At 38.5% G+C, this 23373-nt stretch overlaps 1 protein-coding gene and 2 non-coding genes across 3 annotated transcripts in view; 1 reads left to right on the top strand and 2 right to left on the bottom strand.

The window, feature by feature from the left end:
* Positions 1-23373, bottom strand: part of RGS17 (regulator of G protein signaling 17) — a 139559-nt gene that overhangs the window by 15548 nt on the left and 100638 nt on the right. The window contains exons 3-4 of the mRNA XM_049765457.1: positions 2389-2478; positions 233-467 (exon numbers count right to left, since the gene is read on the bottom strand). Coding sequence (XP_049621414.1) covers positions 233-467; positions 2389-2478 — 325 coding nt within the window. The remainder of the gene's footprint in view (positions 1-232; positions 468-2388; positions 2479-23373) is intronic.
* LOC125996844 (5S ribosomal RNA) lies at positions 9261-9379 on the top strand. The gene has a single exon (XR_007491508.1). It is a non-coding gene; the product is annotated as a 5S ribosomal RNA (ribosomal RNA).
* On the bottom strand, positions 13150-13251 carry LOC125996786 (U6 spliceosomal RNA). The gene has a single exon (XR_007491464.1). It is a non-coding gene; the product is annotated as a U6 spliceosomal RNA (small nuclear RNA).

Here is a 23373-nt window from a genome sequence, read left to right as displayed (position 1 = left end):
GAAAGTCAATGAGCACAGGGGTCAGCACAAATATAAATGGTCAAGGTGGGTGAGGGAAAAACCAAGATTTTCCAAACCTGTCCAGTGGAATTCTCAGAATGGAATCTCAGATATCTAATCTAATCAGAGGTTTCCGCCCTCTCCACACCCATGCATGACCCCTCCTCTTTATACTGACTTCATCTGTGATGCAGAAGGAGGAAATTCCTATGATCATTTTGGCCATGTTTACCTCTTTGGGTGACAGGATAGAGATGTAGTCTTCGTATATTATCCTGGCCTTTTCCTCAATGACCTTTTTGTTCTGCTCTTTCTTTAAGTCTTCACAGGCCAGCCAGAAAAGCAAGTTCTCCTCACTGTATTCTGTCCGCAGGAACTCTCGGAAGAGGTTTCTTCCTGCCGGGGCCTTCATCATTTTATCAAAGTTTTGAGACCAAGACAAGACTTCATCTGAAGTGGGGTTCTGGCTGCAGAGACAGAAACGGGCGGTTGTTAGCAAAGACAAAACCCAACTGCAAGGGCGAACATCCATCCAGCCCCTGCAGAAGAGGAGCCAGAGAAAGTTCTCTCACTTGCTGCCATCTAGTGGCCATTGTCACGCTGAACAGGCAACATCTGCTTGTTTGGGCATTCATGGAATTTTAACATTCCCGTAGGAACAACATTCTTGAGTAGCAATCCATCTTTCGAATTGAAATGAACTACATTCCTATGTTTGCAAGCTATCGTTAATAAATCCCCAAAGAACCTAGGAAAAATTAAAACCTTCAAAGTATAAGTTGAAACATTCCCGACTGGTTGAGATTAAGTGATCTTAAACATATCTTAAACATATCTACATCTGCTATAAAATTTTATTTTGTTCTATGACACAATACTCCGGATTTACTCCTAGCTCTGTGCTCAGGGATCACTACCAGGTGAGCTTGGGGGAACATGTGTGGTGCCGAGCACTGAACTCATGTCCATCATTTGCAAGGTAAATGCTCTAACTCACTTTATGGATAAAGTCCAAAAACGAACGTTGAAATTGTAAGAGTGAAGCATTTCTTTCTATTGCCATTTAAATAATAACACATTGTATATATGTGTCACACACTTTTTCAAACTTTTCAAATTTTCGCTAGATGTTTTGAACTCATTTTTATTCATGAATAGATTTATCAGTGTTGAATTCACCACACAATTCTCTTTACAAAATTTCCTATCTAAAATATATTTGGTCAAAAGTATATGCTTCTTTATCCTTACTTTTTCTGGCAAAGTGTTTTGAATAGATTTATTATTACTTCCAAATGCCTCAACTTTCTCATTCACCAGTATGAATTTAAAAGGCATATAACAGCAATATTAAATGTTTTATTCAATAATACAGAACTTGCCTTATATATAACCTGCACAGTTTGGATCCCCAGCACACCATATTCCTCCCCCGCAAAAAATATCCCACCAGGTGTAATTCCTTAGTGTAGAACCAGAGTATATCTTGAGAATTGCAGGGGGTGGTCCCAAACAAATCAAAAAATGTTTTCAGGGGCTGGATTCATAGTACAGTGGGCAGGGTGCTTGCCTTGCACAGGGCCAACCTGGGATCAATCCCTGGCATCCGAATGGTCCTCAGAGCACCACCGAGAGTAATTTCTGAGCTCAGAGCTGAGAATTGCAGGTTGTGGCCCCAAAACAACAACAAAAAGTTTTCATATGTGGAAAAAGAAAACATAATTATAGGATTATAAAATCTGCTTATATTATAATTTTATCTTTTTTTTCTTTTTAGGCCATACCCCGTGATGCTCAGGGGCTACTCCTGGCTATGAACTCAAAATTGCTCCTGGCTTGGGGGACCATATGGGTCGCTGGGAGATCGAACCAGAGTCCATTCTAGGTTAGCACGTGCAAGGCAAATGCCCTACTGCTTGCGCCACTGCTTCAGCCCCTAATTTTAACCTTTAGATATTGCATTTCAACCTTTCCTTTTAGGAAACATAACACATGGCTAGTGTCTTTCAGAGAAAAATCATGGGGTTGAGACCAACCAGATACCTTTCCCAAGTTACTTGGGAAATGTAACCTCAAGGCTTTTCTGAAGTGGTTCAGACTCACTTCTTTAAAGAGAACAACTTAAGAAATTTCCAGGGGGAAAAAAACTAGAAAATTAAGACAATTTGGTGCATTGATCCATGCAACCATTTCCTTAGAAAAGATAACTCAGGTTGATGGCTTAAATATATTGAAGAGAAAAACTGATCAAGAGCACTTGCTAACACAAAATTAGATCACCCAGATCGGACGTGTATAGATTTTCCAAATAAAGAGTTCCAAGAATTAAGAGCTTCAGCAGGTACTCAGCTGCATCCAGGAGACAGACACTGTCTAAATCTCACTTACCATTCCTCTAGGACCTGGACACTCTCCATTTTTGTGGTAAGCGTGGGTCGTCCTGCAGTTTCCCCTCTTTCTTCGTTCCTAACAGTGAGGCTGCAATGTAGTATAACACTTTATTTTGTCTAGGGAAAACCAATTTTTTAAAGCAACAACACAGCAAGAAAATATTTCGCAGAAGAACTTTGCTTCCAATATGCCAGAATATTTAATGCACAAAAAAAAAAAGGAACGGCAGGATTTAAAACGTTGGGTTAGCCTGGTATCAATACAAGGAAAGAGAACAAAGTAAAACAAGATTTTAAAACAAACACAATTAAACACCATGACTTCACCCTTATATAGGAAGAATTGTAAATTTTGATATTCATGGTTGTATGATTTAATATTTGACTCATAGCCTTAAATAACTATTTGGAATAAGACCATTTTGACTTCAACTTTGCTCCTTGCTCTGTTTGGTTTCCACACATAGGTAAGAAGATAAAATGTATTTGAATCTAAAAGAGAATTTGTTAAATTCACACCATTCTTCCCAAAAGAGCAGATTTTCTTGTCACCGAGAACATCACTTCTCCATACACTTAATTCAGAGGACTCCATTTATAGTTGAGTTTGTCTCCCCCTACCCCCAATTGACTCAAGCCCAATGCTGCACCAGAGAAAGTTCCTGCTACCCAAGGGGTAGCTCTGGATGAAAAGAGTCTAAATCTCTGAGATGCAAAGATGGAAATTTGACAGTGTAGAGGAACCCTGTTAGTCTCACAGGGATTGTGGAACACAGCAGGAAGAGAAGATTTGTCAGTTTGTGGAAATGAGTGAGCAATACATTGTAGTGTAACACCCAGTACTTGGTGTAAAGTGGAAATATAGGGGGGTTATAAATAAAGACAAAGAAGCAGTGATGGGGACAGTGACACCTTGGCCTTGGAAGCTGTCTTGCCACTGAATAAGACACATACATGTTCTCTCAGTCTAAAACAGATGCGGTTCATGAGAAAGTCTGCCAATAGGCACAGGAAATTCATACAACCCCTCTTCCCTTCTTTCATCTGTTCTATCATTCAATCAGCAGCAGACCATGAGAACAAGGTATATTTTTATCATGGCCAGGCGCTCTTCTTTAATTTTTCTATCTCCATTGTCCAGATGAGCAAAAAGAGAAGCAGAGAGCTGTCTAGAAAGTTGGCCATAAATCCAGACAAATAGACTGCCATGATGAGAAATTGAATCCAATTCTATTATAGGGCCATTGATTATTTGATTCATTAGGCACTACAGATTGACACTTGGTTCTAATATGGGTGAGTCATGTACTCCACCTAGAGGTACAGTTCATCCTTTTTTTTTTTTTTTATTGAGCAACTCTTCTGGGTCCCTAAACAATCTCCAAATAAGTGAATACAAAAAATAACATCTAATTACTAAGTGATGGAAAAGAGCAGAGTGCCAGTGAAAAGAAGTCGCTTTATTTCATTCTTTTATTCCCAGGTGCAATGATGACTATGGGCTTGGGGAATGTAGTAGAAAAGCATTTAAGAAGGGGAGTTAATTCTGACTAAAAGTGAGAAGAGATGAAAATCTAGTTTAGGAGGTAACTACTTAAAGAAAAGAGAACCCAATAGGGATGAGAAAGAATTCTTTTCTAGTAACATTTATTTTAATGAAAATAAAAGAATTTATCTGCCTGACAGATTGACTTCTTCTCTACCAACTGGCAGGGAGAATGTTACACCTAGCAGTGAAGGACCGAACTAAGAGTAATTTTGCTTCATAGGGGAGAGGTCCAAAAACTTGGAGAAGGCAAAGGAATGGTCAACACCCAAATGGGGTCACTGTCGCACTGGGAGGCAGTGTGCCCATGCTGAGAGCATGGGAAGCTTTCGGAAAACAGTGAGGTGGTTCCAGTGGAGGGATGCAAACTTTTAGGCAACTACTTGTGGGTCCTGATAATGAGTTTGCAGCTTGAGATAAATCAAGAAACTTCAGCTAACTGAGATGCTCTGTACCTAGACATATATGGGTTTTATTTCTTCATTTCTTTATATTTGGGGTTCTATATCCAGTGTGCTTGCAGGTCAATCCTGGCTATATGCTCAAGGGTCACTCCCAGTGGTGCTCAGGTAACACTGCAGTGCCAGGGCTAAAATCCAGACTTCCTGTGGGCAAAGCATGTAGTGTCATACCTTGGAGCAATCTCCCAGGCCCAAATATATACATTAGAGAAATATCTCCAAGTATCTCTAGGTAAGGCAATTCTCTGGAATTTGATGTATTTCTAATCATTATTGAAAGGTTATTAGTGGGAGGAAATAAGGATATACCACTTCTGTGAAAGTTTTTGGGAGAAATAAATGATGTCAAATATTCAATGGAGATATATATATATAGAAATTCTAGACATATCTTATTTAAGTAGAAAATTAACAATATTACTGTTAGTTTTGCTGTGTGTAATACAATATAATGGTTTCAGAAAGAAAATATTTTTCTTTAGTTAAATAGCAAACTCCTTGACAATTTATGTTTCATGTAAATGCAGCGGAGGGACTCATGTTAGGAAATATCTTTAGAAAAAATGTTCTCCATTGTGCCTTGGCTGTAGAAACAAGATCTGGAATCCACATGCATGATTCACAGTTCCTGAACATGGATTCTGGCTCCCTTTATCTGTTTCTAAGATATTTACAAATATCCCAAATGCCACCATAATAGAGTAATCGTTATGAAACATCGGGTTGTGTTTATATCTCTCTTTTCTACAGATGATAAAATATGGACACACATTTTTACTAAAACTACTTAACATAGACATTTAATAAATATTTCCCTCACCATTTCTCCAGGTCTTTTTTTGTCTCATGTTACACATAAGACTAAACTATAGAAAAACTAAACTTTAGCAATTGATAAGTGTTTTCCACAGTTCTCTTGGGCTACCAAAGCAGCTCTCAGCAGAATAGCCAGGATATGAAAATAAACTATATGTCTAATGACAGGCCAATGGATAATGAAGTTTTTTTTTGCTTGTTTGTTTTGGGCCACACTCGTTTGATGCTCAGGGGTTACACCTGGCTAAGCGCTCAGAAATCGCCCCTGGCTTGGGGGGACCATATGGGATGCCAGGGGATCAAACCGCGGTCCGTTCCTTGGCTAGCGCTTGCAAGGCAGACACCTTACCTCTAGTGCCACCTCTCCGGCGATAATGAAGTTTTGGTCTTTATACACAATGGAATACAAACACAAGAAAAAAGTAAGGAGATTTGGATGGAACAGGAGGGCAACATGCTGAATAAAATTAACCAGGAAGACAACCCAGGATTATCTCACCCATATATGGTGTACAGAGAAACTATACAGGGACATAGATCATTACACATGATAACAAATACCAGGTACAGGAGTACAAACAGAGTATGAGAACGGGAGGGAGTAGAGAAACAGAGGTAATAGTGATGGGTGAGATGACTATGTACACCAAGCCTAGGAACATCAACACTATTACAAACAAATAAAACTATACTAAAAAGTTCTCTCTCTCTCTGTGTCTCTCTCTCTCTCACATACACATCTCTTCTTTTTCATTTTTTTTTATTTTTAATTATGAGAACAAAGATGCAAAGAAAGAGGACAAGGTAAAGTTACAGTGGAAGGACAATCACCCATAAACAGAATTCTCAGTAGTCCTATTGCTGATATCTTAACTTTGAACTTTCAGCCAAAGAATATTAAGAAAAATAAAACAGAACCTATGTACAATTGCTTTGTCCCTCAAGTCCCCAGATTGTAGTACATAATATTTCTTAGCAGCACACAAAGCAATCTAAAGACATAACACTTATGTAACTCCTTAAACATTGAAGGCAAAGTACTTTTTTACATTTCCATGCACATGCATATTAGTTTAAGTTAACCTCAAAAGTTTAAGTGGTTTGTTTCTCTTAAGGATTAGAGTCAAAAGAGCACAGTAAAAATGGTGTTAGAGTGGCAATTATTGTTTGCAGAGGCCCACCACAATATGAGGGACATGGAATGGAAAAGCTTTGTCCTAAATACAAGGAGACCCTACCCCTGAAGTTTCCTGGCATAATACCAACTCTAGGCTCCAGGCAAACTAGTTTGTCCAATCCAGGTCATTGTCTGTAGTGCCAATACACTTTTATTTTGCACACAGTCTCTGTTGTTGGTATCATGTTTCTGTATTAAAGATCCTAGAAACTGCATATCCAATATTGCAGTTAGGATTGTGCAGAGCATCCTCTCATTTCACCTCACAATTAAAGGGCAATGCAGAGAACCCTGTCCTGTAAGCAGGTCGTTTTTGTTGTCAAGTCTTCTTAGTGTTAAGGGAAGTCTCTTTTGAGCAGGTCGATGTCAGAACTGTGGTAGTGTCTTCCTGGTAGAGGACTGCTTCCGGGTGTTGTTATAAAAAACCTTGGATGTTTCGTAGATACCTTCCCTGGTTCAGGATGCCCATTCTTCTGAGGCCTGTGCCAGCTCATTATATCAATGTTCAGGGTGTAAGGCCCCATTGCACTACAAGATTTGTATGTTCTGATCTCTAATATATAAGAACTTATTTGTATATATAGTATTTTCCCATTTTAATGTGCCTATGCAAACAAGGAACAATGCCACTTGGCGTTATCGGCGATTATGGGGGCCATAAGAACAAGTCCAACAATCCTCATGACATGGTTCAATCATAAGCATTGAACTGAGGGACTCTTCCACCAAAATTCCTTGTTGAACAGCTCACAAAGAGAAGACAAGATAAAAAGTGGGTAGAATCATCATGGTAAAAGAATATTTAGAAAGAGTTATAGCTGTTAAAGAAAATACACAAAAATATTCAAAAGACATATATGTCCATTTTATGTCTTTTGAAATAGTTGGTGGTTGTTAAATCTAATGCACGACTTTGGTCTGTGATTAGAACTGTGTAGTTCTGAAGTTAAAAGGGTAAATGTGAGGTACTGATGGTTGGGGGTGGGAGAGTTAAGGAGTAATAATGAGCTTTGTAGGGGTGTGTGAAAGGGCAGAATCTGTTGGGGAAGGAGGTCGGTCTTGATGCCTAACAAATTAAAGAACTGAGGGTAAAGAGGGTTAATAAAGAGGAAGATAACGAATCCGGATTGGGATATGAGGGAGTAGAAGGGGCTCTGTGTGGAGGAGGGGAAATATATCAGAGGGTTATATATACATTGTATAGATGAATTGTTTATGGTCAGGCTTGGCAGTCAGAAAGGACCACTGTATAGGAAGTCATGTCTACATATACACTGATTTTAGAGACCTATTTGAATATTATCCTCCAAATCTAGGGAATTCCATTTTTTTCCTAAAACAGTCTAGTATTAAGAATATTTTGGGTGTTGTTAAAAAGTATATATGCTTACAAAAATGAATACTAGTAAGAAGAGAACTCCTGAATAGGGTCCAGTCTGGGGGGGATCTCAGTCCCCTGGACTAAGTTGTCAGCCCAGGGGGCCTATGGCTAGCTGTCCTGCCCAGAGCCCCCAACATACCAGCTGAAGAGACACAGAAGAACTGGTATGTGGAGTCTTCCCGGTGCAGCCCTGCCTCTGTACACACACATCTATTTTTGAGTGCCACCAGCCAATGATGCTCAGGGGTTATTCCTGACTCTATACTGAGGAATCACTCTCAGAGGTTCTAGAGGACCATATGAGGTGTAGGGGATTGAACCAGAATTGGCCCTGTGCAGTTATAAACACCTTCCCTTATACTATCTTTCTGGTGTCTAAACTTACAATATTTTAGAAATAATGTATTCAATGTTTCTATGATCAAGAATCACTGATAACATTTAAAGATGAAGATATATGCAAGGCATGTCGATCCAGAAATAAATAAGGAGTGTTTGTATTAAACTGCCTCTTTGTCTTAGAAATTCCTGTCCCCAGTTCTACCTGGTGCTGCTGTGAATAATGCTGCATGTTTATGGTCATAAATATGAACATATTTGCTCCAGATTAGCGTGTGCCTATCTTAGGAGCTGAGTAAAGGTCTAAAAGGAACACTAAAGTTGCTGATAATGATAGTTCAGGTGAAGACCAAGACATTTTCACTTTCACTTTCTGTAACATTTATTTGGGGCGAAGCTCCCCAATGGTGCTAAGGAGGCATGGGGCTCCTGCCAGTCACTCACAGAAAATTGGCCCAGTTTTTCAATGGGAGAAGGTCACGCTGTTTGGACCCTGAGGTGCTAGGGATTACAGAGACCCCTGTGTTACTGGAGCAGGGAGTTCCCCAAGACCACACCCAGTGATACTTGGGTTCCACATGGTGCTGGGATGGGATCAGGTGGGCTGTATGCAAGGTATATGTCTTAACCACTGCACTATCTTTTTGATTCCTCGGTAACATGTTAATGAACTTTTCTGCTTTTTTAAACAGAGAACAAAATGTATATACAATGCTCACTGTGGGAGTTTATCATAGTTTATTTTATGAAAGAAATGTAAATAACCTAGCTTAAGTATACTAGAACAAGTTTTTAAATTTCAGGACCAATTTTCTAAGCCACTGACTTTGAAGAGAGAAGATATACTTGGACAGTTCAGAACGTAAGGAACTGTGCCTCTGTAATATAGATTGATGTTAGGGAAGGGGCAATGATTTGTGTTTTCAAGGGAATTAAGTAGTAGGTGAAGAAACATTATGAGATGCACATTTTAGAGTTTACCAACTTACTATTGATCATCATGATATCGGTGGGTTTTCTATGTAAAAGAGTCCAGTAGAAAAGCCCATTTGTCTTTAGGGAGAAACTTGGAAAATTAAGGGCAATAAACGGAAGCATTGTGGTGTTCATGCAACCAATAGATAGAAACTAATCACAAAAATCATATAAAGTCTATGGCCATACCACCCTGAACGCGCCCGATCTTGTCTGATCTCGGAAGCCAAGCAGGGTCGGGCCTGGTTAGTACTTAGATGGGAGACCACCTGGGAATACCGGGTGCTGTAGGCTTTTGGGGCCGTGCCCCTTCACCTTTTTGGGCCGGGCGGTGGCACTAGAAGTAAGATGCCTGCCTTGCCTGTGCTAGCCTTGGATGGACCGCGGTTTGATCCCCCGGTGTCCCATATGGTCCCCCAAGCCAGGAGCGACTTCTGAGCGCATAGCCAGGAGTAACCGCTGAGCATCACCGGGTGTGGCCCAAAAACCAAAAAAAAAAAAAAAATCATATAAAACCACACAAAACTCAGCTGGGAAAAAGATGCTTAAATTTCATACAGCGTGACATTGGGAATTAGAAAAGAATTGCTGTCCTGGTAAAGGCAGTTAAACTTCCAGATATTAACATTTTCACATTGTGATATCGGGTTTTCAATTTTGTTTAAATATACTACCACACATTTTTCCAGAATGAATATGAAAGAGACAGTAGGTTCCAGATTCTGAGAAAGAATCGGTAGGTTATTCTTTAGATGCTTCATTTTTTTTTTCAGTTAAAATCTCAGGTGGGAGGGGGCAGAGAGATAACATAGCGGCGTTTGCCTTGCAAGCAGCCGATCTAGGACCAAAGGCAGTTGGTTCGAATCCCGGTGTCCCATATGGTCCCTCGTGCCTGCCAGGAGCTATTTCTGAGCAGACAGCCAGGAGTAACCCCTGAGCACCACTGGGTGTGGCCCAAAAACAAAACAAAACAAAACAAAATCTCAGGGGGAAAATACGGTGGTTTCATTGTGGAGAATCAGCAACAATTTACAAACACTATACATATAGATTCAGCTATATTCAATATTGTCTAGCTGGAAAATCAAAGAATAAAATAGAGGTTCTGAAACTGAGACATTCTGACAGGTCAATAAGCATCAGGTTACATCATGATGAGAGCCAGGGGAGAAATCATCACATAAAGTTTTCATAACCACCAGAACCACTTTATCCTGTACAGGAGGAATAGAGAAAAAAAAAGATTTCACAGAAGAGATGATGAGTAAAATAGGGTGAAAAACAAGCAGTATTTGTCAGTTAAAGGCAAAGGAACTTCCAAGCAGAAGAGAAAAAGTAAGATGTAGAGACTGGGATCTGTGACTAGGCTGGCTAACAGCGAAGAGCAAAATGGCCAGATATTTCAATGGGCAGTGTTTCAGGTCAGAAGCGATAATTTAAAACAGAGAGTGAGAGCTGAGTTATGTAAAGAGCCAAGAAGACACGAGTGGAGTCCACATCTTTCAGGACATCTTGATTTGGTGGCTTTACCTTCCTCATGCAGTATGGTGGTGAACTACTGTACAGGATCATAAAGCAAAACTTATCACAAAAGAGGAAAATTAACTGCAATCATACAACTAGCTACAAGATGGAACTGGAAGATATTATGTTAAATGAAGTAAGCTGAAAGAAGAAGGATAAGCACAGTATGATATCACATACAATGTGATATTTAGAAAAATGGATGAAGGAATGGAATGGCTTAAATGGGCATTGTAGAGAACACAATTGGCCCCAAAATATAGGGTGGAGAAGAAAATGAGTGGAGGAAGAAAATGACAGATGTAAAATAATAGGAGATGGGGCTCAAGGGCACATTAAGACAGAACTAAATACCCAAATATCAACAAAAATGAAATCAGAAAACACAAACTAAGACAACCAAAACTAAAAGTGTGCCTGTTAGGATGGCGGGTTGGAGTGGGGGGTGGTGTTATGGGATGGACTCTGGAAACACTGGTGGAGGGAGGCTGACACTGGTGGTGGTATTGGTGCTGAAATAATGTAGGTGTAAAACTCAACTATGAATAACTTTGTAAATCACAATGCATTAAAAAAATTGAAAGGAAAGGGCCCGGATAGATAGCACAGCGGCGTTTGCCTTGCAAGCAGCCGATCCAGGACCAAAGGTGGTTGGTTCGAATCCCGGTGTCCCATATGGTCCCCCGTGCCTGCCAGGAGCTTTCTGAGCAGACAGCCAGGAGTAACCCCTGAGCATCGCCGGGTGTGGCCCAAAAACCAAAAAAAAAAATAAAATAAAATAAAAGGAAAAACATTGCAATTTGAAATTAATCAAAAATCTGCATGCTACAATGACCATTCCAAGTTTATCAAAGCTTCTCTCAACCCAGAGAAGCTTTACACACTAAAATTATTAGGGACTAGTTCATAATAAGAAGAAATGCATTTCTTCTTATAATAATACTGCTATAATATTTTATACCAGTATTTTTATAATAGGATAAACATATTTACTACCTCTCATAATGATATTCCTTTAAGATAATCAGAGAGTTGGTTAATATTTCCATTTCATGCAACAGTCCATAAAGTCTCCATGGCTGATTTGTCCAAAACCTACAACCAAAACTAGGGCTAGCATGAGATTTCTTCTCTCATGTTCATTTTTAATATTCAAAGTTGTTTCTCATTAGATACACAAACAAATTGTATTTTTAAGTTGTTTGCAAACATTGTTCTTCAATGTCCAGAAAGAAAAAAACCTCACACAGTTAGTGAATGCAATGTCCCTTTCTCATCATTATTCTATATCTATAAATCTATATCGTACAGAGAACTGAGCATAGAACAAAGATGAGAAGTAGTTTTTCTCAAAATTCCTTGCCAGTCAACATGACCAGAAATGAGTTGTTACAAAAGAAGTTGACAGCAAAAGCCTGAAAGAAGAAAAAATAAGTGATATTTCTCATGAGCGCACAACAGATGTGTAGTTACTGCAAAGTTAAGTTTCACTTGCTTTAATAAACAGGGAGAAGGAAGGAGAAAGGAGGGAGCACAGGTGTATGGCTTAGAAAGGAAAATACATAAAATAATTCCTTAAAAGCTAAGTCTACAATCATTGGGTATCCTTACTTTCATTTTGGAACAGGAAAACTCAGTAATATTCAAATTTATGACAGACATTTATCTTCTTCATTTGTACTATAATTTGGTTGGGAACAGTGGTTAGAAATGTGTCTTAAATTGTTATAAAATATTCTTTTTTTTTTTTTTGGTTTTTGGGCCACACCCGGCTTTGCTCAGGGGTAACTCTTGGCTGTCTGCTCAGAAATAGCTCCTGGCAGGCACGGGGGACCATATGGGACACCGGGATTCGAAACAACCACCTTTGGTCCTGGATCAGATGCTTGCAAGGCAAACACCGTTGTGCTATCTCTCTGGGGCCAAATTGTTATAAAATATTCTTCAAAGTCATATTCCTTTGACTTTTCATAATCATACCTTATTCATATGTCTTAAAACATAACATTTTATTTCTATTTAGCTTCTATTTCAGTTAAAACAATCAGCTATTAAAAAAAACAAAACAATCAGCTATTATAAATCTGTCCACTGGATGGCTGTATTGCTTCTATAGAAATGGTATTTTCCCTGAAACCAGAATATACGAAAACTGAAAAAGCTTCTGGGAGTAATTACCCTTAGAAAACATACATATATTCGTATGTGTAGAGTTTTGATAATTACCTTTGTAAGTATTTTGAAGAGAGACATTCTGTTTCTCTGTGAGTTAAATACGCTCAAAGAGAGTAGATTAATCTGGGGAAGTTTATATAATTCTGCCCATTTTTACACTCTGGATTAAGAAACTGCTCTGGAATTCCCCAGCCCAAAGGTATTTGATTTAGGAATACTTCAGCCTATAAGGACAAACAATCCTATAAATATCCTCTCCAATGTTATGAACCATAATATCTCTTGCTAGGATTAATGTAGACTTAGACATTCTTAGAACAAACTACTTAAGAAAGGTTTTATGTTTGTTTTGTTTGTTTATAAATAAAAATATGGAACATTTCATGAATTTGGTAGCATCCTTGCAGAGGCCATGCTAATCTTCTCTGTATCATTCCAATTTTAGTATATGTGCTGCCTATCAACAGATAGCAGGAAAAAAAGACTAGCTGTAAGAGCTGCTGTGAGAGTGGATCCCCAAAGTCTTCCAAGTTTTTACAGTCTGTGTGACATGTTAATGTTAATTATTTTGAGCATAGGACTGACGACTACTCTCTCATCCTTTCATGTTCTCAATACAGCATGATTCTATTTAAAAGATGCATTTCAAAATGTCTCATTTTGTCTCTGCATTAAATGTTTTATTTTAAACCCTAAGTCATGCATTTTAGTTTTATGGATACATTCATTGTATTTAGAAAGGCAACTGCATTTAACAAGTTATGACATGGTTACAATTCATATCCACTCATGTCAGTTTATGTTTCATTAAATAGCAAAAGCTTGTTTGGTATATATGAAATTTATCTTTTCCCTGATCATTTAGAAAATTTCAAGACTGAATATTTAGATGCAACTTCCCTACATATACTAATCATAAGAATCATACTAATCATAATCACACTCATCATAAGAATCTTCTTCAGTGCTCAAGTTAATCCAATTCTAATTTTAAGCTTCCTTCAAGCCACTGTAAGCTGTCCAGATCATTGATATGCCAGTGGATGTTTTTGTGAGCAACTAAGGTGGATGTGAAAGTTCTATTTAGTTCTATTAGTAAGTGAGAAATATTCATCCGAGTCTTTTGAGTACATCAGTTAAGTTGATGTGCAGGCACTCTATTTCTAGTTAACTTGTGTCCCAATCATAAAAAAGCATGATGCAAGTGTAGGACTCTACACAGTGATACTTAGGTAAATGGTACTTTGTCATCTATCCACTCACTCTTACTCTGGTATTTTCTTATTACTAGGTTTCTGAAAATATATAGAAAGCACCAGTAACAACTGAAGAAGCAATTCTGATGTGTAGGGTATATCAGGGTATATTGTATTCATATGACTGGGAATTCTACAGCTGTCTACTGCATGAGCCAGGGATGCTCCAAGTTATAGAAGCATCACATACTGTGAAAGTTAGGAATAAAGTACAGAGTAAGAAACAGGTTAATGTCACATTAACAGCATGCATCAAGATTCTTTTCTAAAGGGATAGTAGTCAAGAATTATGAAATTTAGTAAATCCCTTTCAGAGCCTAAAACTTGCTGGGGATCAAAAATATCACAAAGGGACTATTAAGTCAGCATGAAGATATACTGAATGTTAAACTGATTTATATTTGCTATTATGGAACCAATGCAGAAACAGATGCAGAAATGAAATGATGTTTTAATGATTTCACCACTCCATAGTTTATTTTAAAGTTATTTTCTCTCTAGGTGAAAATAACTTTTCTATGAGGAGGATAAGTTGTTAGAAATGTACTTAATCCTAGCATCAATTTAACATTTAATCCTAGCATCTATTTGGAATGAAACAGTAAAGGTGTTTTTCCATTATCATTTGTGGAATTGATTGACTGAAAACCTTGAGCACTTAGAATTTCCTTGTTTTCTACCAGAAAAATAGTAGCAGCAGCTAAAGTTACTTTCTACTTAGGAACTGATTCGGGGATCAGTTCTGATGGGGGGCGGGGTTCAGGGACAATATGTGGTGGTAACTAGAACCATGTTGGCCATATGCTAGGCAAATGCCTTACCCACTATTTATTATCATTGCAACAAACACAATTTCAATTTTTAGGTAATATTATTTTTGATTGGAGGAGCTGGAGCAATAAGGACATGACTGGGAATATATTCTCCAAAGAGCTAATGAATTATCCTTGAATTTGTTCAGTGTTGAACTGTATACTGGTTTTCAATTTGCTTTGAGGAACTCCTGGAGAAATTTCAGCTTTCCTCAATGCCATCTTTCATCCTTCTGATCAAGAACAAGAGAGCCTGAAGAGGAGCGTATCCATTTCACCCCCATCAGCTTTCTCTTTAATTCTTCCTCCTTGGACACCTTCAGGAAAAGCATGATTCTCTCAGAGTCCACTGTTCACCTCCCAGCTGGCTGGCTGACAAGATGTTTGATGATTCTTATTGCCTTAGACCTTCCCAGAGTATTTGCCACATCAATCATTCCCTTCTTTATGCTAATCTCTCGGGCTTCTCTGCCTGTTCTCAGCTGGGCTTTAAGGTGACCTGTCATTGTGCCTCTATATAGGCATGGATTTGCCATCCTTTTCATAAAGGGTTGGTGTGTCCTGAGGTTTCAGTCCATCAAGCATCTTATTTACATAGAACTAATCTCATCTCCTGTACTGGAGACAGGTGATTCTTGGTATGTAATATTTAATTCTGATCTGTTGGGGCAGGAACGATAGCACAGCTGTAGGACTTTTGCCTTGCATGAGGCTGACCCCGGAGGGACCCAGTTCGATTCCCAGCACCCATATGGTTCCCAGGGGCAATTTCTGTGAGCAGAACCAGGAGTAACTCCTCTAGGGCTGGCCCAGAAACAAACCAATCAATCAATCAATAAATAAAGTTTAAAAAATAAATTTTTTTTTGGTTTTTGGGCCACACCCGGCATTGCTCAGGGGTTACTCCTGGCTGTCTGCTCAGAAATAACTCCTGGCAGGCACGGGGGACCATATGGGACACTGTGATTCGAACCAACCACCTTTGGTCCTGGAACGGCTGCTTGCAAGGCAAACGCTGCTGTGCTATCTCTCTGGGCCCTTAAAAATAATTTTGATGTGTCCTGCTTGCTTCACAATAATTTCTACAACTCACTCTTAGATACTTCAACTAGAGCAAGCCAAGTTCGCAGCTGAACCTAGCTCAAATAATCTCCCATTATTACAGTGCTCTATTGTTTGAAGGGCTATGAATTGGCTCTCTCATTTGAAGGGCTACTATTCAATCCAACTCATTGGTGGTGAAATGGGTGCTGGAAGACCATATGTGTAAAACTCAATGATGTGGAGCTAGAGCCATAGTATAGTGGATAAGTAACCTGCTTCCTATGTGGTCAACTAGGTTCCATCTCTGGTTTCCCAAATGGCCCCCCTGTACATTGTCAGGAGTAATTCTTGAGTGCAGAACTAGGAATAACCCCAGAACATCACCAGGTGTGGTCCCAAAACAAAAACAAAAAAATTGAACTCGACTGCGAAAACTTTGTAAATCAAGGTATTTTAATATTTTTAAATAAAGTGCATCCCAAACTTTCAACATCTGTAATTTACCTTTTATTTATTTATGTTTTTGTTCTTGGGTCACACCCAGCAATGTTCAGGGTTTACTCCTGGTTCTATGTTCAGAAATCGCTCCTAGCAGGCTCGGGGGACCATATGGAATGCTGGGATTCGAACCACTGTCCTTCTGCATGCAAGGTAAGTGCCCTACCTCTCTGCCTGTAATTTACCTCATATCAATTGCTTTTTTTTAATTTGGGGTTTTGTGGTATAATCAATTGGCAGTTTCTTGGTTTTTGTCTTATCCTTCTAAATTCTTTCTGCTGCCTACAGGAGATTTGCTTAAAATATAAAATGAACTGTGTTCTTACTTATTATTCTTGATTCAATTCCCATATCCAAAAATGGTATAAAGTCCTAGCTCTTTAATATAACATCAGAGATATCTTGTTAATTGTCATTACAGTAGTCTCTAGTCTTCTGTTTTATCTTTCTTGACTTTATATCAAAGCAATACTAAACATATTTTGTGTTCACTTCTAAAATTCTTTGTTATTATTTACCCACTTGTGTGCAAAAAACCCACATGTTTTACACAAGAGTAAAAGAAAATAATACATAAGAAAAAATAACATCCAGTATTACCTGCACACAATTATACTGAAGCCTCAGAGAAGGTGTTTGCGAATTTTGAAGAAAGCTATTTTCTCCATACCTGCTGGCCATCAGGGATTATTCCTGTCTCTGCCCTCAGAAATTACTTCTGGCAGGCTCGGGGAACCAAATGAGATACCAGGGATTGAACCTGGGTTGGCTGTGTGCAAGGCAAACACCCTTCCCACTGTGCTATTATTCAAGTCCTAAAAAGAACTTTTTTAGTCAATGAATTTTCACCTTTAATAAAGTAGACTCAACTGGGAAATCCAATCATTGATTCAACATCTTATCTTGCAACCTTTACTATATAATGCATAATATAAGTCAAAATAGAGCTTTTAAAATATAAAACCTCAGTATTTGCTAATGAAAATGTTCACTGCCATTTGAAAATAAGAACTTTGGTTATTTCTAACAAGCATCTTCTATTTTATGGATGGTAGCAACTGAAAAGAGGAAAACTGGACCAGCCAAAAGAGAATTGTGAGCAGGAGAAATAGTGCAGCAAATTGGACCCCCTTTTGTCCAGCTTGTTTCAAGGGAAAGAGAGGTTTGGGACAGCAATTCCCACAGGTCAGCCTGCATGCTCAGCTGTATCTGCCTAGGCAGATATCTGCTCTTCAGCAAGAGTCAGCTGAGACTCAAGAAGTCCCTTGAGTCTAAGTCTGACTCTGAAATGACCTAGAAAGCCCCAGAGTCTTTTCGGTCAGTGGGCCCCAATCCCCTGTACATGGACATCCCCATTCCTGAATATTGAACCCAGAACTTCCTTCCTTCCTTCCTTCCTTCCTTCCTTCCTTCCTTCCTTCCTTCCTTCCTTCCTTCCTTCCTTCCTTCCTTCCTTCCTTCCTTCCTTCCTTCCTTCCTTCCTTCCTTCCTTCCTTCCTTCCTTCCTTCCTTCCTTTCTCTCGATATATATACCATATAAACAACACACACAAGCACACACACACACACACACACACACACACACACACACACACACACACACACATATATATAAAGGAAAAAGAAAGCATCCAAGCTCTAGTCAGAGCCAACCTGAAGACTATTTTAACATTAATACCACTGTACTTTGAGCATAGCCTAACTAATATGTTTGAGCCACTTGACTACTATACTCTCCTAGATGGGTGTCTGAATCAAGTTGCTTATTGGGAATGTTTTCCAATAAGTTGAAGAAATCTACTTATGCCATGGAAAAATGCAATTCCAAGACATTTGAAAGTATTCTAAGTAATATATTTGAGGTACAAGAACTTTGAAATCCTGTGTAAATAGATGACTTTTGTTCTTATGTGACAGGAATGGGGTCTGAGTGTGGCAATCTAGAGGGGTCCATCGTAGAACTGCTGACCAATGATTCACCTTGCATGTTGTGGGATTTCTAATTCTCAAGCTATGTGGGGGCAGGTAGAGGTAATATTACGAATACATGTATGTCTTTTGTTTTTGTTTTTGACATGTATAGATGGGGCCTTTTGTTTAACCTTTAAAAGATAATCTTTGGGTGGGTGGGGGAATACCCCTGGGCCTTTTAAATCATGCAAGCATGCTTTCGTGTTTTATCATCAGCAGGGAGCTAAAGTGTGACAGAATCAGAAGCTAAAATAGGACATTCTTTTGGCACTGTTTTGAATTATAGAAGCTGCAGAGCTTGTTACATTGTAGGAAGGGCCACCAGAAGCTTATTGCTGAAGTGCCTCCCATTACCATTTAGCTTTAGGCTAACTTTCACATTAGTGTGAATGCAAATGCTGAACACCAGCAAACTCACAGGTCCTGACAAATGATCTTTTTTTTTTACAACACTAAAAAAATGGATTTAATTCAGTCTGTGACCAATTTCAACTAAGAACACCAGTGAGCCCAGAAGCCCTGCGATTCAGGCAGATGAGATTCTAAAGGGGAATTTTCTATAAAACCTTAGTTTGGGTGATTTCATATCCATTTCTTACTCTGAACAAATAGTGGCTTTTTGGAAATCCCTAACCAAATTAAAATATCCCATAGAAAGGCACAGTTTTTGTTTTGTTTTGTTTTGTTTTTGGGCCATACCCTGTGAGATTCAGAGTTTACTCCTCGCTATGCACTCAGAAATCACTCCTGTCTTGGTGGAACATATCGAACACCAAGGGAATCAAATCATGGTCTGTCCTGGGTCAGCTGCCTGCAAGGCAAATGCCCTACCACTGAGCTTTGGCCCCTTTACGCTTCTTCTTGAGAGTGGTCTCTCCTCTTGAGAGAAGTAGGTTTTTAACCTACCTACTGAGATTACTGTGGACATGGTGCAAGAATGTTCTATCACTGCATCTACCTCAGAAGATGAGATTATTATGCAAAGCCAGCTACATGATGCCAGTTCCTCTTCAAATATAACAGTTACATAATTTTTTTTCAAATGCCGTGATTACAAAGTTTTTCATGATTGAGTTTCAGTTTTACAATTTACACCATCCTTCATCCATGAACTTTTCCCTGGCTTCCCTCTCACCATTTACCCTGCCTCTGGGCAAACATTTTACTCCTCTCTCTTTATTTCTCTTTCTCTTCCTCCTTTAAGACACTATGGGTTTGCACTATTGATAATGAAGGGGTACCGTGCATATCACTTTATCTCCATCCAACACTCAAGTATTGTCCTGAGTGATCAGTTACTTTATTATATCTTGACTTCTAGTTCATTTGTCAATCCCTAAATTACATTTTTTTCATGTTTCTTTTTGTTCTCCTTCTACCGTGTCTGGGAAATTTGAAGATGATTTCTTTATTTTCACTCTAATAACTCTTTGGAATATTTTCTCTCAGTAAGTCATAGTTTAGGGCCCAAAGAGATAGCACAGTCGCTGGGGCATTTCCTTTACACATGGCTAACCCCAACAACATCCTATATCTATATGGTCCCCCAAGCTTGCCAGGAGTAATTTCTGAGTGCAGAGCCAGGACTAACTCCTGAGTGTCATCAGGTGTGTCCCTAAAAAACAAAAAGAAAGATATTTTAATTTATTTATTTTGGGGGCCAAACCTGGCATGCTCAGGGGATACTCCTGGCTCTGTACTCAAGAATCCCTCCTGAGGATTGTCAGGGGATCATATAGGATGTTTGAGACCAACCTGGGTTGGGCATGTGCATAGCAAGTACATTACCCACTGTACTATCACTCCAGTTCCAATAATGATATTTTTAAAATACCTGAGTCAGAACTGGGTCAACTGTGTGCAAGGCAAACACTATCTACTGTGCTAGTGTATTTGACAACTGTTCTGATTGTCTGTTCTCTTTAGTAATAAGATGATTAAGAATTTATATTGTGGGGCCAGGCAATAGCATAGCAGGTAGGCCATTTCCCTGCACATGGCCAACCCTGAATAGACCCAGATTCAAACCTGCCATCCCATATGGTCCCCCAAGCTGTCAGGAGCAATTTCTGAGCACAGAGCCAGGAGCAAGCCCTGAGTGCCATTGGGTGTGGCCCCAAAACAAACAAAACAAAAGTAAAAGAAAAAAATGTATATTGACCAAATTATTACTTAGTGTGCATTTGGATGTGGTGGTGGTAACATATATTTTGAAGTGGTGTGAAATGATGCCCCTAAAACCTAGTGAGGATGATATCCAGATATACTGAAGATGAGAATTAGGAGGACCAATCCAAGTAGTTAACTTGCCACAAAGAGAGTGCAGTTAAAGTAGAGAAGGGTTTACTATGAAAGGAATATTCATAGCAGTAATTAAAACCATGTCAAAAAAGAAAAAAGAGAGAGACAGAGACAGTCAGAAAGAAAGAGTGATAATCAGAGACAGAGAGTGTGTGTGTGTGTTTGTGTGTGTGTGTGTGTGTGTGTGTGTGTATGTGTGTGTGTAAAGTAAAATGCTGGCAGGCAGGAGAGGGTGGATGGGTGGGAAGAGATTATCAGGGAGAGTGAGAGGAAAATTGTTGACATTGTTGGGAGATATGCACTGGTGAAGGTTGTTATTTTGACCTTGTATAACTGTAACTCAATCATGTACAACTTTATCTGTAAAAAAAAAAAGTATAGTTTGAACAATTTTGTAACCATGGTGTTTAAAAAAAAACCTCAAAAAGAAAAAATACCAAACACACATACACACTGTCATGCAAACAACTGACATTCTCCTTCAAGAATTTTAAAAATAAAAATATTTAATCTTTCTAGAAAAAAATGAAATTAGTCTTGCTAAATATGCAGAAGACAGTTACAATCCAGCCTTACTAAATATGTGTTTGTCAGTAAGAAAGTATAATGGAACTAATGTTCAGTACTCTTTCTAGTTTAGTGCTCTAATTCTGATGGCAATTCAAAAATAAGTTTGGGCAGGTAATGAACAGTGTAATAATAAATATCGGTTGCTGCACAACCTATTTGTTAAAAAACAAATAGCTTTCTTTTCAAGGTTATATTATTTCACAGTCACAGTTACTTTATAAGAAAATATTGTTCCAAGCTCCTTAAAGAGATTTTCCTTCCTTCCTTCCTTCCTTCTTTCCTTCCTTCCTTCCTTCCTTCCTTCCTTCCTTCCTTCCTTCCTTCCTTCCTTCCTTCCTTCCTTCCTTCCTTCCTTCCTTCCTTCCTTCCTTCCTTCCTTCCTTCCTTCCTTCCTTCCTTCCTTCCTTCCTTCCTTCCTTCCTTCCTTTCTTTCTTTCTTTCTTTCTTTCTTTCTTGGGCCACACCCAGTGATGCTCAGGGGTTACTCCTGGCTATGAGCTCAGAAATCGCGCCTGGCTTGGGGGACCATATGGGACGCCGGGGGATCAAACCGCGGTTCGTCCTAGGCTAGGGCAGGCAAGGCAGACACCTTACATCTAGCGCCACCATGCTGGCCCTGAGGTTTTCTTTTTTGTAATATAAAATATTCCATAGCCCAGTGAGCTCTTAAGTAAATGCTGTGTCAGGAACTGTTCTAAGCATATCTTTTCTCTAATGCAAAATGAACAACAAAAGGTAGGGTTTCTTAAAATTGCCATTTTACAGATGAGAATCTTAGGAGTGAAGATAGTAGCTTTCTAGAAGTCTTATAGATGGTGTTTGGGGAGGGAGTAAGATATGAATTTAAGCAGTTGACTTCTAAACTATTATATTAAGCCAATATATTGTAGTTGTGGATTAGGAGTTAGATGATCTTTTTAGGAGTGCATAGGAAAAAATTTTCACACAATTATGATTGAAATTTTTGCCTTAATTAATCTATATTCTCTGATATAGTTCAGACTCAATAAGAATCAAAGATATAGTAAATAATTTCCCTAAATAATCATCTTAGGAAGACATTTTGATATTTAAATAAATTTCTCTAGAACATGGGCTGCTGATTGGTAGAAAGTATGATTTTTATTCATAAGGGTCCTGGGTTTGAGCCTAATGTGCATGAGCATGCACACACACACACACGTTGTTCTGGAAAAACAACGTTATATCTTCCACCTTACTGTAATATCTAATAGCTTTCTTAAAATGAAGTTTTATAGAGTGGGTCAGGTCTTTTTAATATCAAGGCTCCCCACAACACTTTTTATCTTCAATTTTATTACTTATCTTCTACTGTGTTTATCTACAATAAAATATCATTAGAAAATCACATAACATTTGCATACCAATAAAATATCTTTATAGAGCACTGCTAAGAAAAACGATAATCTCTCACATACATGAAATTGCACATTACCATTTAAGTCTTTGTTTAATATATTAAGATAAGACAAGGAGATTCATAAAAGTAAAACTTGCATCTTGAAGATGCAAGTCTTCTGGAAATTAAAAGACAATTAAAAACTCAAGGTACTAATAAAAATTCAATTAAGTCTACCATCCCCTAGAAAATATCTCATCAACATAAATCTTCAGACACTAGGTCATGTTAGTTACTGGATTGGTGGGCAGTAAGGGGAATGTGGAACTGGAATGGGCTTTCTCTATACCTGAGTTTTATACAGGTATGGACCTTGAAAATCTGTTTATCTTAACTTGTTATTGTTTTGACAATGTCAGAAAGAAAAATCAACTGAGATTACTACTTGCATGATGTTAGAAGCTTGTTAAAAGTGCTTGTGGAAAGCAGGATCTGTGACTTTAATGTCAACTTTTAAAGAATGAACCTGTCTTGCCCACCTCATGTGGCATTTTTAAGTGGATACAAGTCTGTTAAGTATTTTCTTTATCCCTTAGCATCAGTAATTGGAGTTGTTCAGATCTTACCTTTCTTGATTCACCACCCTTTGAAACAGCAGATAACTATATACCACATGCTACTCAATAGAATTGTGACACCTTTGCACCTTCGGGAACATTGTTCATAACCATATAGCAATAATACCATGTTCAATAAATACAAATATATTTGAATGGA

The sequence above is a fragment of the Suncus etruscus genome, chromosome 18 (genome assembly GCF_024139225.1).
Source record: "Suncus etruscus isolate mSunEtr1 chromosome 18, mSunEtr1.pri.cur, whole genome shotgun sequence".
In the NCBI taxonomy this organism is placed as follows: domain Eukaryota; kingdom Metazoa; phylum Chordata; class Mammalia; order Eulipotyphla; family Soricidae; genus Suncus; species Suncus etruscus.
This window is presented reverse-complemented; position numbering and strand designations above follow the sequence as displayed.